The 12,907-nt window shown below is 42.9% G+C and overlaps 1 protein-coding gene across 1 annotated transcript in view; it reads right to left on the bottom strand.

Moving 5' to 3' along the window:
* Window positions 1–12,907, bottom strand: part of tp53i13 (tumor protein p53 inducible protein 13) — a 42,732-nt gene that overhangs the window by 11,880 nt on the left and 17,945 nt on the right. The window contains exons 5-7 of the mRNA XM_043718408.1: window positions 5,005–5,083; window positions 1,922–2,050; window positions 1,051–1,257 (exon numbers count right to left, since the gene is read on the bottom strand). Of these exons, the coding sequence (XP_043574343.1) occupies window positions 1,051–1,257; window positions 1,922–2,050; window positions 5,005–5,083 (415 nt within the window). The remainder of the gene's footprint in view (window positions 1–1,050; window positions 1,258–1,921; window positions 2,051–5,004; window positions 5,084–12,907) is intronic.

Genomic DNA, 12,907 nt, shown 5'->3' with positions numbered 1-12,907 from the left:
TGTTACCACATGGTTTGCCATTACACACAACCCATCGTTAGCCACTAATTATCCCCATTAGCAGCTATTCATTTTCCTCGATGACTGTTATCCATTCCTTTGTCTGTTCAACTGTTCTTCTCTACTTATTATTTACTCCGTCCCCTCACCCTATCTTCTACATAAAAAGCAACTTTGCCTGAGCTACCATCAATTCTGAGGAAGGGTCACTACACCCGAACATTAACTCTGATTTCTCTCCACAGATGCTGCCAGACCAGCTGAGCGTTTCCAGCAATTTGTTTTTGTTTGCATTTTATGCCATCCTCTTTGCAACCCCAGAGAATTCCAAAGTTGCCACTACTAGTTAGATATTTTTGAGGTCATTGTAAAAGCAGCTGTTTATAGCTGGGGATGTACAGTATTAACAAGAACAACCAACATCTATCTTCACATGACTTGCATATATTATCACGATAGCTGTGTGAATTCTGGCAGATACTCCTCCCCCCACCCCCACCCCCACCCCCTCTCCTTTTTAAATGTGACAAGGTGCCTGAGGCTAATTCTCAGCAATTCATCTGTTGTCTTGGCTCATGCAGCACATACCTGGGATTTAGGTTTGATGTGAAGCTGCATGGAACCATGTTACAGTGCCCACAACGGGGCTCCTCAGGACTTACAAATTGTTCACAATTTAATTAGTATAATTCCTGACAACTGTAAAATTCTCTTTGTTCATTAAAATAAATCATGCACAAGAACAATTAAGGAACTGCATTTGTGTTTACCACTACATTATTTTAGGCCTAGATTTTTACCAGACTAATTGAATCCCAACCTGGAATAAGTCCTAAGTCCAAAGTCCTTTATCTAGGCCAGCTGTATCCTAATAACTGCAAATAATTAATTCTTGCTTTCTTCGCTGAATCAGCAACTCCTTAGTGTGTTAGCTTTTATATTAAACAAAAAGGGTTCATTGCTTACGTAGCATTTCTGAAGCAAGCAATTTGACTCCATCTATGGCCTTCAGCTGGCATTACGTTTTGCTCTTTCAGAGGGTCAACTTACCTTCACTTGGTTTTCAGGACAGGTAACTTGATCACTGCTGGCTGATGTCAGCTTTGCTCTCCAGATCAGCAGGTAATTGTAAGCACCAACCTCTTCCATTTCAGAGCTGCGAGCTGGGTTTACGCTCTCCCTCAGCCAAGAAACAGCTTCTGCCACATTAATCGTTGACATTTCCAAACTTTTACCCCATGTAACTAAGGCCAGAGGCTGTAAAAGTAAAACAGTGTAACTAAATTAACACAATTAGGTTTAAGATAGAAGGATTAATTCTCTTAAAGGAATATTTATTTGCGGAAAACATTTATGCAATTGTTCCCTGTCTGGTTTTGCTAAGCACTGAGTACTTTGAATGGGATTTAGACTAAGTTTAAAAGCAGGGGATACAGGTTCCATTTTCACTGCAGGGACCGGGGCACAAACTAAAGGTGGGGGGAAAACAGGTCCATTTGAAATCAATTCAGAGTTTAAACAGAGTCCATTCTTACTGTTCCAAGGGCATTAATCCTTAGTGTGAGAGTTACAGAATAGATGAAAACCCCCATGAGATTATGCCTTGTGAGCTCAAACCTCTGGCTGGTGCCCCCACAGTTTGGGGAATCTGGAAAGAATTAACAGCTAAAACTTTACACTGCTTTGCTATAAATTGTTTTCAGATCATTTTTATTCCCAATCTCTCCTAATGTATGCAAACTACATTCAGTGCTATCCCTTGCATTTTGTGTTCGGCAACTGTGTTCCCAGCCAATTGCCCAATACGTGAATCCATAATGAGTTTCATTGGAGATTAGCTATGAAGGAATCATTGATGGAATGGGAGGAAATCCATATGTAGCCTCGACCCCTTGCAGTATTACCTGGGTGAGGTGCTTACCCATTGCTGACTTAAATTGAGATGTGGAGTGATGATGTGCTGGTACTTGCATGCTCTTGCCAGTAGGGAGAGCTCCTCCTTCAATCTGGGGTGCACACATGGATGATAAAGGAAAGCTACTCCACCTCGCTAGACAAGAAAACAAAACAATTAAAAACACAGTTCAGTAACATTTTACCAAAAAATGCAAGGTTATGAGTGAAAAAACCTCCCGAGAGTTTGTTCAGCATCGACATGATCGGGTGGAATGGATTTACTGCTGGAGAGGTGGAAACTGGAGTTAGGCCTGAGAGAGAAGGGGGGCAGATTTCTGGCACATACTGTCCAGGCTTGAGAAGCTAATTTATCACTGTCTGTCCAGAGTGCTGCCCATTAAAAATGGAATAGTTAGGCATCCGTGTATTTAATGACAGCCAATGAGATTGCTAGAAATCAACACTATTAGACAGTTATTGTTGCCAAATGAGATTACTTAAAAGCATCAGTACAACACTTTTTGGTTTGAGAAACAGAAAGGATGTTTCTCACCATTATTTAAATGGTGCTATATTGGGAAGTTGGTATGTTCTTGTACACTAGCCAGGTACAAAGAGCAACTAGAAGGCAAATGGTATACTGGCCTTCATTGCAAGAGGATTTGAGTTTGTAAGAAGGAATTCAGAACCTTGGGGTGATCACACCTGAATATTATGAACAATGTTGGTCTCCCTTCCTAAGAAAGGATCATCTTGCCAGAAACATGATCACTAGGTTGATACCAGGGATGGCAGGACTATCCTATGAGGAGACTTTGGTTTGATTGGGCCTGTATTCACTAGAGTTTAGAAGGATGGTGGGGGGGGGGACACACAGCCATGGTAATGCGGATGTGGAGAACACACTCTGTTCACTGGATGAGGATCTCCTTTGACTATGCGTATCATGCTACAATGTGAGCTGATGCTCATGTTATCACTGATGTGTAGTTCAATATCTTTTTAACCATTCAGTATTTTTCATTCAAGTAGATAGCATCCTTCCTTTCTTTAAGTAAGTTGTCCGTAGCATCTCAACTAATGTACAGGACAGTACCAGTATGATCTTTTTTAATGTAGATTTTATTGCAAAGATTAATAGGTGGTCATGAACTAAGTTGTCTGGCTTCTTTTGATTGAAGTGTTCCTTTACAGAAAGTCAGCTGGTGAATGATGAACTAGAATCGGTCTTCGTGCACTTGTTATATTTATTTACAGATTTACACATTCTGAGCATATACTACCCCACCCAGCAGCTGCAGTTTTAGTCTATCTGTTTATGGGATCAATCCCCAGTTAATACCCACCACTTGGATACAATTAAGCAATGATTATATGTTTACATAGAAGATGGGTTATACCAAAAAAACTTATCTGACTGAGGAAAAAAAAGATAGAAAAGAAGCTTTCACCTGTTGGCTACTGCACAATATGATGCCTATAAGGATGGATGGTACCAATGATTGACATGTAATCCTAGGGACTCTTTGTTGGTAAATGCTGTGATTATCTATGGCTCTTTCCTGTGTTTGCATGCTTAGAGTGCAAAAGTGCATCCTATGGACAGTCATCAGATAACTTATTAATTTTGGATTTGAATTGCAAATCTCTTTGCACTCAAACTGTCGCATGAACACATCGTCCATCTTGCTGAAATGCTTGGCCTATGTGGTCACTCTGCACTTAGCAGGGGAATTTCAATTCCTTAGTAGGAGATTTTGACACTGCATTTTTTAAATCATTTCATTAAGAGCTAATTTTTCTAAAGACTGTGAAAGGGAAGCTGCTTTTTAACAAAGAGGGTTCAGAAAAGACTTATCAGGATGTTGCTGGGTATGGAGGGTTTGAAATACAAGAGGAAGCTGGGACCTTTTTCACTGGAGTACAGGTGGTTGAGAGGTGACTTTAAGGAGGTTTATGACATGGTGAGGGACATAGATAAGATGAATAGCAAAGGTCTTTTCCCTCAAGTGGGGGAGATCAAAACCAGGAGGCATAATTGGAAGATTAGAGGAGAAACATTTAAAAAGGACATGAGGGGCAATGTTTTACACAGTGGACAGTGCATGGAATGAACTGCCGGGGGAAGTGGTGGTTGGAGGTACAGTTACAACATTTAAAAGACATTTGGATAAGTACAACAGGGGAAAGATTTGGAAGGATATGGGCCAAACGCAAGCAGGTGGGAAGAGTTTAGTTTTGGAATATGATCGACGTGGACTAGTTAGACCAAAGGGCCTGTTTCCAAGCTGTAAGTCACTGAATATATTCAATATTTAACACTTTACCATACCTCTTGAAGCCTTTAATGAGACAGAGGATCAGCCAATGATAATAGCAAGTGATACAGCAGGCTCCAAGGGCTGAATGGCCTACTCCTGCTCCTAGTTGCCATGCAAATTAGTGCATGATACTTTTTAATGAAGTAGCAATTAAATGATGTAATAACTCTGAAAATCAGTGCAAAGTGTTAGTATTAATGTTAAACTGATTCAAGTTATTTTGCTTTCCCAGAATGCAGTTTACACATGGCCATAAATAACAAATGCTGAAAATGTGTTGCTGGAAAAGCGCAGCAGGTCAGGCAGCATCCAAGGAGCAGGAGAATTGACGTTTCGGGCATGAGCCCTTCCTCAGGAATGGCTCATTCCTGAGGAAGGGCTCATGCCTGAAACGTCGATTCTCCTGCTCCTTGGATGCTGCCTGACCTGCTGTGCTTTTCCAGCAACACATTTTCAGCTCTGATCTCCAGCATCTGTTTCCTCACTTTCTCCATAAATAACAAATGGCCAGCCAACATTGTGGCATAGTTACTGAGCCTGATACTTAACTCAATAGCTCTGCATAGATAATCATCATCATCACCTCAATTTTCTCTATTATTCTGCTGCCTGAGACTCTAGTCTGGTCATCCACTATTTTCCATTACTCATCTTCAGACAATGTTCTAACTGTTCGTGCTAGGAGTGGTATCTCTCACCCTTCCCCTTTGCAGACTTAACAAACACTCGTGTGATTAAAGTTTCATTTGAAAGCAAGCTTAAATGTATCAAATGAATAATTCAGTACCTGCAAGTTGTGAACCCAGCGCTGAGGAGGGACATACAAGTATTCTCCATATGCTGCCCAGATAGGTCGAAAGATGCCACTTCAAAAAGAAAAATAAAGTCAATTGTTAGTAAAATGCTTTGTAGTGGGCTGCCTCCCTCACACACCATTAGCTAGTCTATTAATTCATTGAAGTTCTGATTCTCTGGCTTGACAATATCAACTTGCGAAGTATGAGAAACTGCATTAAAAATATTCCAACTTCAGCTCCTCAACCTTGTCTGCAGAAGGTGTAAATCTGGAAGAATTCACTACCACAGATTATCAAAACTAATTTACTGAAAACTCTGTCATGAAATGTGAATAACATCAACTGTTGTAAAAACAGCTGAAGTTGGACAATTCTGACTCAAGGTCATTGATCGGAATTTTCTGATTCTTGCTCCACTATTGCCAAATGTACGTAAAACCTGCAGTGTTTTCTATTTTAGATTTACAACATGAACAATATTTTTGCTTTTTAGCAATCAGAATTGTAATGTACTTTAATTTAATACTTGGAAAGGGTTACGTTGCTCTGATGTGATACTTTGATCCTTGACTGTCCTAAATTTTTTTTTTAAAAAATCAAATAATTATGTAAAGCAATGTGCTGGACTGATACCTTTTTAGAACATTATTTGGGGCTCAAAGGTTATGGGGAGCTGGAAGAAAAGTGGAGTAGAGCAGGGATCAGCTAAGATGTTAAACAATGGCATAGCCATTTTGAGAAACTAAGGAAATATTCCTGGTCCCATTGCTTGTGTTCAATCTAAATCACTGTTAATATTGCAGTTTACTGGCAGTTGCAATGATCTGTGTGGCACAATCTTTAGTTTACAAAAGGCAAAGTTATTCAAAAACTGTTCGATAATTATTGCATTTTAGTTTCTAGTTTTGCAGTCTGAGAATCAGTGTAAGGAGGGGCTTATCTTGCTTGGAGGAGAAAGTGAGGTCTGCAGATGCTGGAGATCAGAGCTGAAAATGTGTTGCTGGAAAAGCGCAGCAGGTCAGGCAGCATCCAGGGAACAGGAAGAAGGGCTTATGCCCGAAACGTCGATTCTCCTGTTCCCTGGATGCTGCCTGACCTGCTGCGCTTTTCCAGCAACACATTTTCAGCTTATCTTGCTTGGTCTATCAGCTGCTGGATGCTTTGGGCTTGGCTATGGAATCAAATAAACAATGACAAAGCTTCCCCCTTTCCCAAAGAGGTTGCTAGGAAATGGAGGGAGGCAGCTTTCATCGAAGTCGGTGGGAAACTCCATCACTACTTTGCCAACCATAAAATCTAGTCCGATAAGTGACTGAGTCTCAATTAAAAATGATGGTTGGGGCCAATATAAAAGCAAGATCAAAGAATGTTGCATCCTGTGCAGTGTAACCTGTATGCCTTACTCTGTCCAAGCTTTCTTCTCCCAGTGGTCTGCTTTCCCCTCCCCCACTTCACCCCAGTTCCAAACTTCTAGCTCAGCACTGTCCCCAAGACTTGTCCTACCTGCCTATCATCTTTTCCACCCATCCACTCCACCCTCCGCCCACATCCACCTCCCCCACTCACCTATTGTACTCTATGCTACTTTCTCCCCACCCCCACCCTCCTCTCACTTATCCCTCCACCCTTCAGGCTCTCTTCCTGTATTCCTGATGAAGGGCTTTTGCCCGAATTGTTGATTTTACTGCTCCTCAGATGCTGCCTGAACTGCTGTGCTCTTCCAGCACCGCTAATCCAGAGATGCTTGTATTTATGTACATGTGACAAGAAATCAAAGTGAAGTTTAGCTGTGTGTTACTATAAATGCTCAAGGGTTCTGCTAAATTATTTATACAGAAGCCAAAATAATAATATTGTTTTTATGCTTCGAATTCACCTTGGCCCCCATCCATTTTCTTAATTCGAGGCTGATTCTTCCAAAAACGACTGGTTTTTAGTGAGAATTCAATAATAAAAGGGAAGCCCACTGAGGCAATTGTAGCCAAAATAAAACTCTTGATCTATATAAACTTCTGGAGTCAAATCGAAGTAGATGAGGTCACTGCACAGCCTCCAATGGGGAATTTCTGTGCCTTTACATCACTTTCACAAAGTCTATTGTCACTTTCCCCATGGCAACCCAGAAAGCAGGGGGAGCTGGGAAGGGAAAACATCCACAGCAAAGCTTTCAATGGTATATGGGGGGTGGAGGGGCATCAGGCTGGGCAATGAGATAGCAGTAAATATTGTTCAGCATCTCTTTTGCCCAAGGAATCACAGAAGATGCTTATTCTATGTGTAATGTAATCAAAGTTTTAAGCCTGAATTCAAGGTGTCAACCTGGTGAAGCTACCAAACATGACTACTTAAAGAACAGCACAGCACAGGAACAGGTCCTTTGGCCCTCCAAGCCTATGCTGATCCATACTCTCTATCTAAATCAGCTGCCTCTTTTCCCAAGGGTCTGTATCCCTCTGCTCCCTGCCCATTCATGTATCTGTCTAGATACGTCTTAAATGACTCAAAGTTTGTGAGAAGATTTGTAGCTCGGGTGCTTGTTGCTGTGGTTCTGTTCGCCAAGCTGGAAGTTTTTGTTGCAAACGTTTCGTCCCCTGTCTAGGTGACATCCTCAGTGCTTGGGAGCCTCTTGTGAAGCGCTTCTGTGGTGTTTCCTCCGGCATTTATAGTGGCCTGTCCCTGTCGCTTCCGGTTGTCAGTTTCAGCTGTCCGCTGTAGTGGCCGGTATATTGGGTCCAGGTCTATGTGTTTGTTGATGGAGTTTGTGGATGAGTTAAAAAATAAGGGGTAGGCCAGTTAGAACACAGTTGAGGAGAAACTTCTTCACCCAGAGAGTGGTGGATATGTGGAATGCTCTGCCTCCGAAGGCAATGTAGGCCAAGTCTCTGGATACTTTCAAGAAAGAGTTGGATAGAGCTCTTAAGGATAGTGGAATCAAGAATTATAGGGATAAGGCAGGAACAGGATACTGATTGTGGATGATCAGCCATGATTATAATGAATGGTAGTGCTGGCTCGAAGGGCCGAATGGCTTACTCCTGCACATATTATCTATTCCTCCAAATCATTTATGTATATCACAAACAACAGTAGTCCTAGCACGGACCCTGTGGGACACCACTGGTCACAGGTCTCCATTTTGAGAAGCTCCTTTCACTACTACTCTGACTCCTGTTGCCCAGCCAGTTCTCTATCAATCTAGCTAGATGGATAGCTACCTGGACCCCATGCAACTCCACCTCCTTCATCAACCTACCATGGGGAACCTTATCAAATGCCTTACTAAGGTCCATGTATATGACATCAACTTTGTCACCTCTTCAAAGAATTCTATTAGGTTTGTAAGACATGACCTTCCCTGCACAAAACCATGCTGCCTATCACTGATAAGTCCATTTTCTTCCAAACGGGTATTTCTCCTATCTCCAGTAGCCTCCCTACCACTGGCATCAGGCTCACAGGTCTATAATTACCTGGGTTACCCCTACTCCCCTCCTTAAACAAGGGAACAACATTAACAATTCTCCAGTCCTCCGGGACCTCCCCTGTGTTCAAGGATGCTGCAAAGATATCTGTTAAAGCCCCAGCTATTTCCTCTCTTGCTTCCCTCAGTAACCTGGGATAGATGCCATCCGGTCCTGGGGACTTGTCCACCTTAATACCTTTTAGAATACACAACACTTCCTCTCTCCTTATGACAACACGACCTAGAGTAATTGAAGATCTATTCCTAACCTCAACATCTGCCATGTTGTCTCCTTGGTGAATACTGAAGCAAAGTGCTCATTAAGAATCTCACCCATTTTCTCTGACTCAATGCATAACTTTCCTCCTTTGCCCTTGAGTGGGCCAACCCTTTCCCTTGTTACCCTCTCGCTCCTTATATATGAATAAAAGGCTTTGGGGTTTTCCTTAACCCTGCTCACTAAGGATGGCCCCTTCACGAGTTGCACTACTTACATGCTGCTCTAGAAAACCCTCCTGGATGCTTCTTACAAATTCTGCTCCATCCAATCCTATCACACTAAGTGATTCCCAGTCAATGTTGGGAAAATTAAAATCTAATATTACCACCACCCTGTTGCTCCTACATCTTTCTATGATCACTCTACATATTTGTACTTTTCCCAACAGCGAACATGAGATAGGCCTGTAGTAAGCCCCAACATTGTTACCGCATCCATCCTACTTCTGCGCTCTGCCCAATTGCCTCACTGCTCGAGTCCTCCATAGTGCCCTCCCTCAGCCCAGCTGTGATATCCTCTTTGACCAGTAATGCAACTCCTCCATCCCTTTTACCTCCCTTTCTCTTCCGCCTGAAGCATCGATATCCTGGGACATTTAGTTGCCAATCATGCCCTTCCCTCAACCAAGTCTCAGTGATAGCAATAACTGCAGGGAGCGGGAGGGCAGTGTTGCAGGCAGGGGGCAGTGTTGGCGAATGTATCAGCTTTTTAAACTGTTTGCTTACCTTCCCGGCAGCCCCCTGGTTCTCATTCTCTCTATCACTTGCTGCTTAGCATGCAAGTGATAGACAGAACCAAGCGATCCCAGAACCAATGCATTTCATCTAGGCTCTGCAGTCCTACCACATCCAGTTGTGAATGGTGGTGGAACCTTAAACAAGTGGGCGGCACGGTGGTACAGTGGTTAGCACTGCTGCCTCACAGTGCTGGAGACCCAGGTTCAATTCCTGCCTCAGGCGACTGACTGTGTGGAGTTTGCACGTTCTCCCCATGTCTGCGTGGGTTTCCTCCAGGTGCTCCGGTTTCCTCCCACAGTCCAAAGATGTGCAGGTCAGGTGAATTGGCCATGCTAAATTGCCCATAGTGTTAGGTAAGGGTGAAATGTAGGGGTATGGGTGGGTTGCACTTCGGTGGGTCGGTGTGGACTAGTTGGGCCGAAGGGCCTGTTTCCACTGTGTAATGTAATGTAATCTAATCTAAACTCACTGGAAGAGAGGGCTCCACAGATGTCCCCATGCTCAATGCTGGAAAAGCCCAACACAGAAGAAAAGATAAGGCTGAAAATTCACAGCACTTCTGGCTGAAGATTACTGAGTGAATGATCCATCTCAGCCTCCTCCCGTGGATCCCAACATCACAGATACCAGTCTTCAGCCAATCCAAATCATTCTGTGTGATATCAAGAAATGGTTGGAGGGACAGGATACTGCAAAGGCTCTGGGTCCTGACAACATCTGCCAATACTACTGAAAACTTGTGCTCTAGAACTTGCTGGTCCCCTAGCCAAGCTGTTCCAGTACAGTTAGTATAACACTGACATCTACCTGACAAATCGGAAAATTGCCCAGATATGTCCTGTACACAAAATGCAGGATAAAGCATGGAAAAAAGCGCTGAATTCCAGAACTGAGGTGAAGGAGACAGCCCTTAACAGCAAGGCTGGATTCAACCGAGTGTGGCATCAAGGAGCCCTGGCTAAACTGGAATCAATTGGTATCAGGGACAAACACTACTGGCTAGAGTCACGCCGGGCACATAGGATGGTTGTGATTGTTGAAGGTCAGTCATCTCAGTAAACATTCCTCAGGGTCATATCCTTGGCCTAATCACCTTTATTTATCAAAGATCTTCTGTCTATCATAAGGTCAGAAGCGATGATGGACATTACACAATCAACATTTGAGAGTCCTCAGATACTGAAGCAGTCAGTGTTCAAATGCAACAAGATCTGGATAATATCCAACCTTTGGCTGAGAAATGGCAAGTAACATTCATACCGCACAAATGCCAGACTCTGAACATCTCACATAAGGGGTAGTGGTTAGGTTGTCTCTTAACATTGAATAGTGTTACTATCACTGAATCCTCCACAATCAATATCCTAAGAGTTACCACTGACCAGAAACTCACCTGGACTTGCCACTTAAATGTATCAGCTACAACAGAAGGTCAGAGGCTAGGAATATTATGGCAGGACATTCACTTCCTGCTAACCCAAAGCCTGTCCACCATCAACAAGGCACAAGTCAGGCGTGTGATAGCATACTCCCCATTTGTCTGGAAATGGGGTGCATCTTCAGCAACACTCAAGAGGCTTTGACACCATCTATGACAAAGCAGCCCATTTGATTGGTACACCAACAACTTCCTCCACCACCGACACTCAGTAACACCAGTGTGCTATCTACAAGATGCATTGAAGAAATTCACCAAAGATCCTTACACAACACCTTCCAAACACATGACCATTTCCAGCTAGAAGGATAAAGGCAACAGATACATGGGATCACTATCACCTGTAAGCTCCCCTCCAAGCCACTCACCATCCTGACTTGGAAATATATCGCCCTTCCTTCACTATCACTGGGTCAAAATCCTGGAATTCCCTCCCTAATGGCATTGTGGATAAACCTACAACATCTGGACTGCAGTGGTTCAAGAAGGCAGCTCACCACCTCCTCAAGGGCAACTAAGGATGGGGAATAATAAAAATGTAAAATCATATACAGAAAGTGACATCTAGAGATGAAAAGGAAAATGGATTGAGAGATAAAAGACTAAGAAAAAGTTGAAATCAAAGCTTTAAGAAATGAGATTCGGAAGCTTTAAAACTAGAGATGATGCTTATATTTAAGACTTTGCACGTTAACAGTTCATTACACCTCAAGGGAGAAACCTTTGGGAAAGGTTAATGTGAATGTTTCAATGGACAATCTGACAAGATATGGTATGGTGAAACTTGGGGAAGAGCTGGATAACAAAATCAACTATGTGCGAGGTCTCTGTGTGTTTCACATCTCAATACCTTCACCATAATTTCTCACAGAATCCAGTCCAGTCTACAGAATGGTACCGGTTACTGCCTTCAGAGATGTGCTGGACTTGTACTCATAGTGCAACTCCAATGATAGCATTCCAGATTCTTGTGAAACATTCTGCATCCAAAAACAATATAATAGAGAGCGAGTCTGTGTGGGTCAAATATAGCAAAACACATGTTCTCTGGTTTATCTCATTAACAAATTGCATATTTTTAAATAGCTTATAATCCACAAGGAAACTGTTCTTTGACAACACTTCCCAAACTTGGAACCGCTACAACCTAAACAGCAACAACAACTATATGTTTCCTTCCCAAGCTAATCACCATTCTGACTGGAAAATACATCACTGTTGGTGGGTCAAAATCCTGGAATTCCCTCTCTAATGACAGTCTGGGTGTACCTCCACCAGACAGATTGCAGCAGTGACTCAACACCCAATTAAAACAAAACTCTTCCCTGAATTGGTTTTTTACAGTATTTCTGACCCTACTGAATGTTAAAGATTATAGAGTCATAGAGATGTACAGCATGGAAACAGACCCTTCGGTCTAACCTGTCCACGCCGACCAGATATCCCAACCCAATCTCGTCCCACCTGCCCGCACCTGGCCCATATCCCTCCAAACCCTTCCTATTCATATACCCATTCAAATGTCTCTTAAATGTTGCAATTGTACCAGCCTCCACCACATCCTCTAGCAGCTCATTCCATGCACGTACCACCCTCTGCGTGAAAATGTTGCCCCTTAGGTCTCTTTTATATCTTTCCCCTCTCACCCTAAACCGATGTCCTCTAGTTCTGGACTCCCCGACCCCAGGGAAAAGGCTTTGCCTATTTATCCTATCCATGCCCCTCATAATTTTGTAAACCTCTATAAGGTCACCCCTCAGCCTCCGATGCTCCAGGGAAAACAGCCCCAGCCTGTTCAGCCTCGCCCTGTAGCTCAGATCCTCCACCCTGGCAACATCTTTGTAAATCTTTTCTGAACCCTTTCAAGTTTCACAACATCTTTCCAATAGGAAGGAGATCAGAATTGCACGCAATATTTCAACAGTGGCCTAACCAATGTCCTGTACAGCCGCAACATGACCTCCCAACTCCTGTA

The sequence above is a fragment of the Chiloscyllium plagiosum genome, chromosome 28, assembly GCF_004010195.1.
Source record: "Chiloscyllium plagiosum isolate BGI_BamShark_2017 chromosome 28, ASM401019v2, whole genome shotgun sequence".
NCBI classification, from domain to species: Eukaryota; Metazoa; Chordata; class Chondrichthyes; order Orectolobiformes; family Hemiscylliidae; genus Chiloscyllium; species Chiloscyllium plagiosum.
The sequence above is the reverse complement of the archived record's forward strand: the minus strand, read 5'-3'. Positions and strand labels throughout refer to the sequence as shown.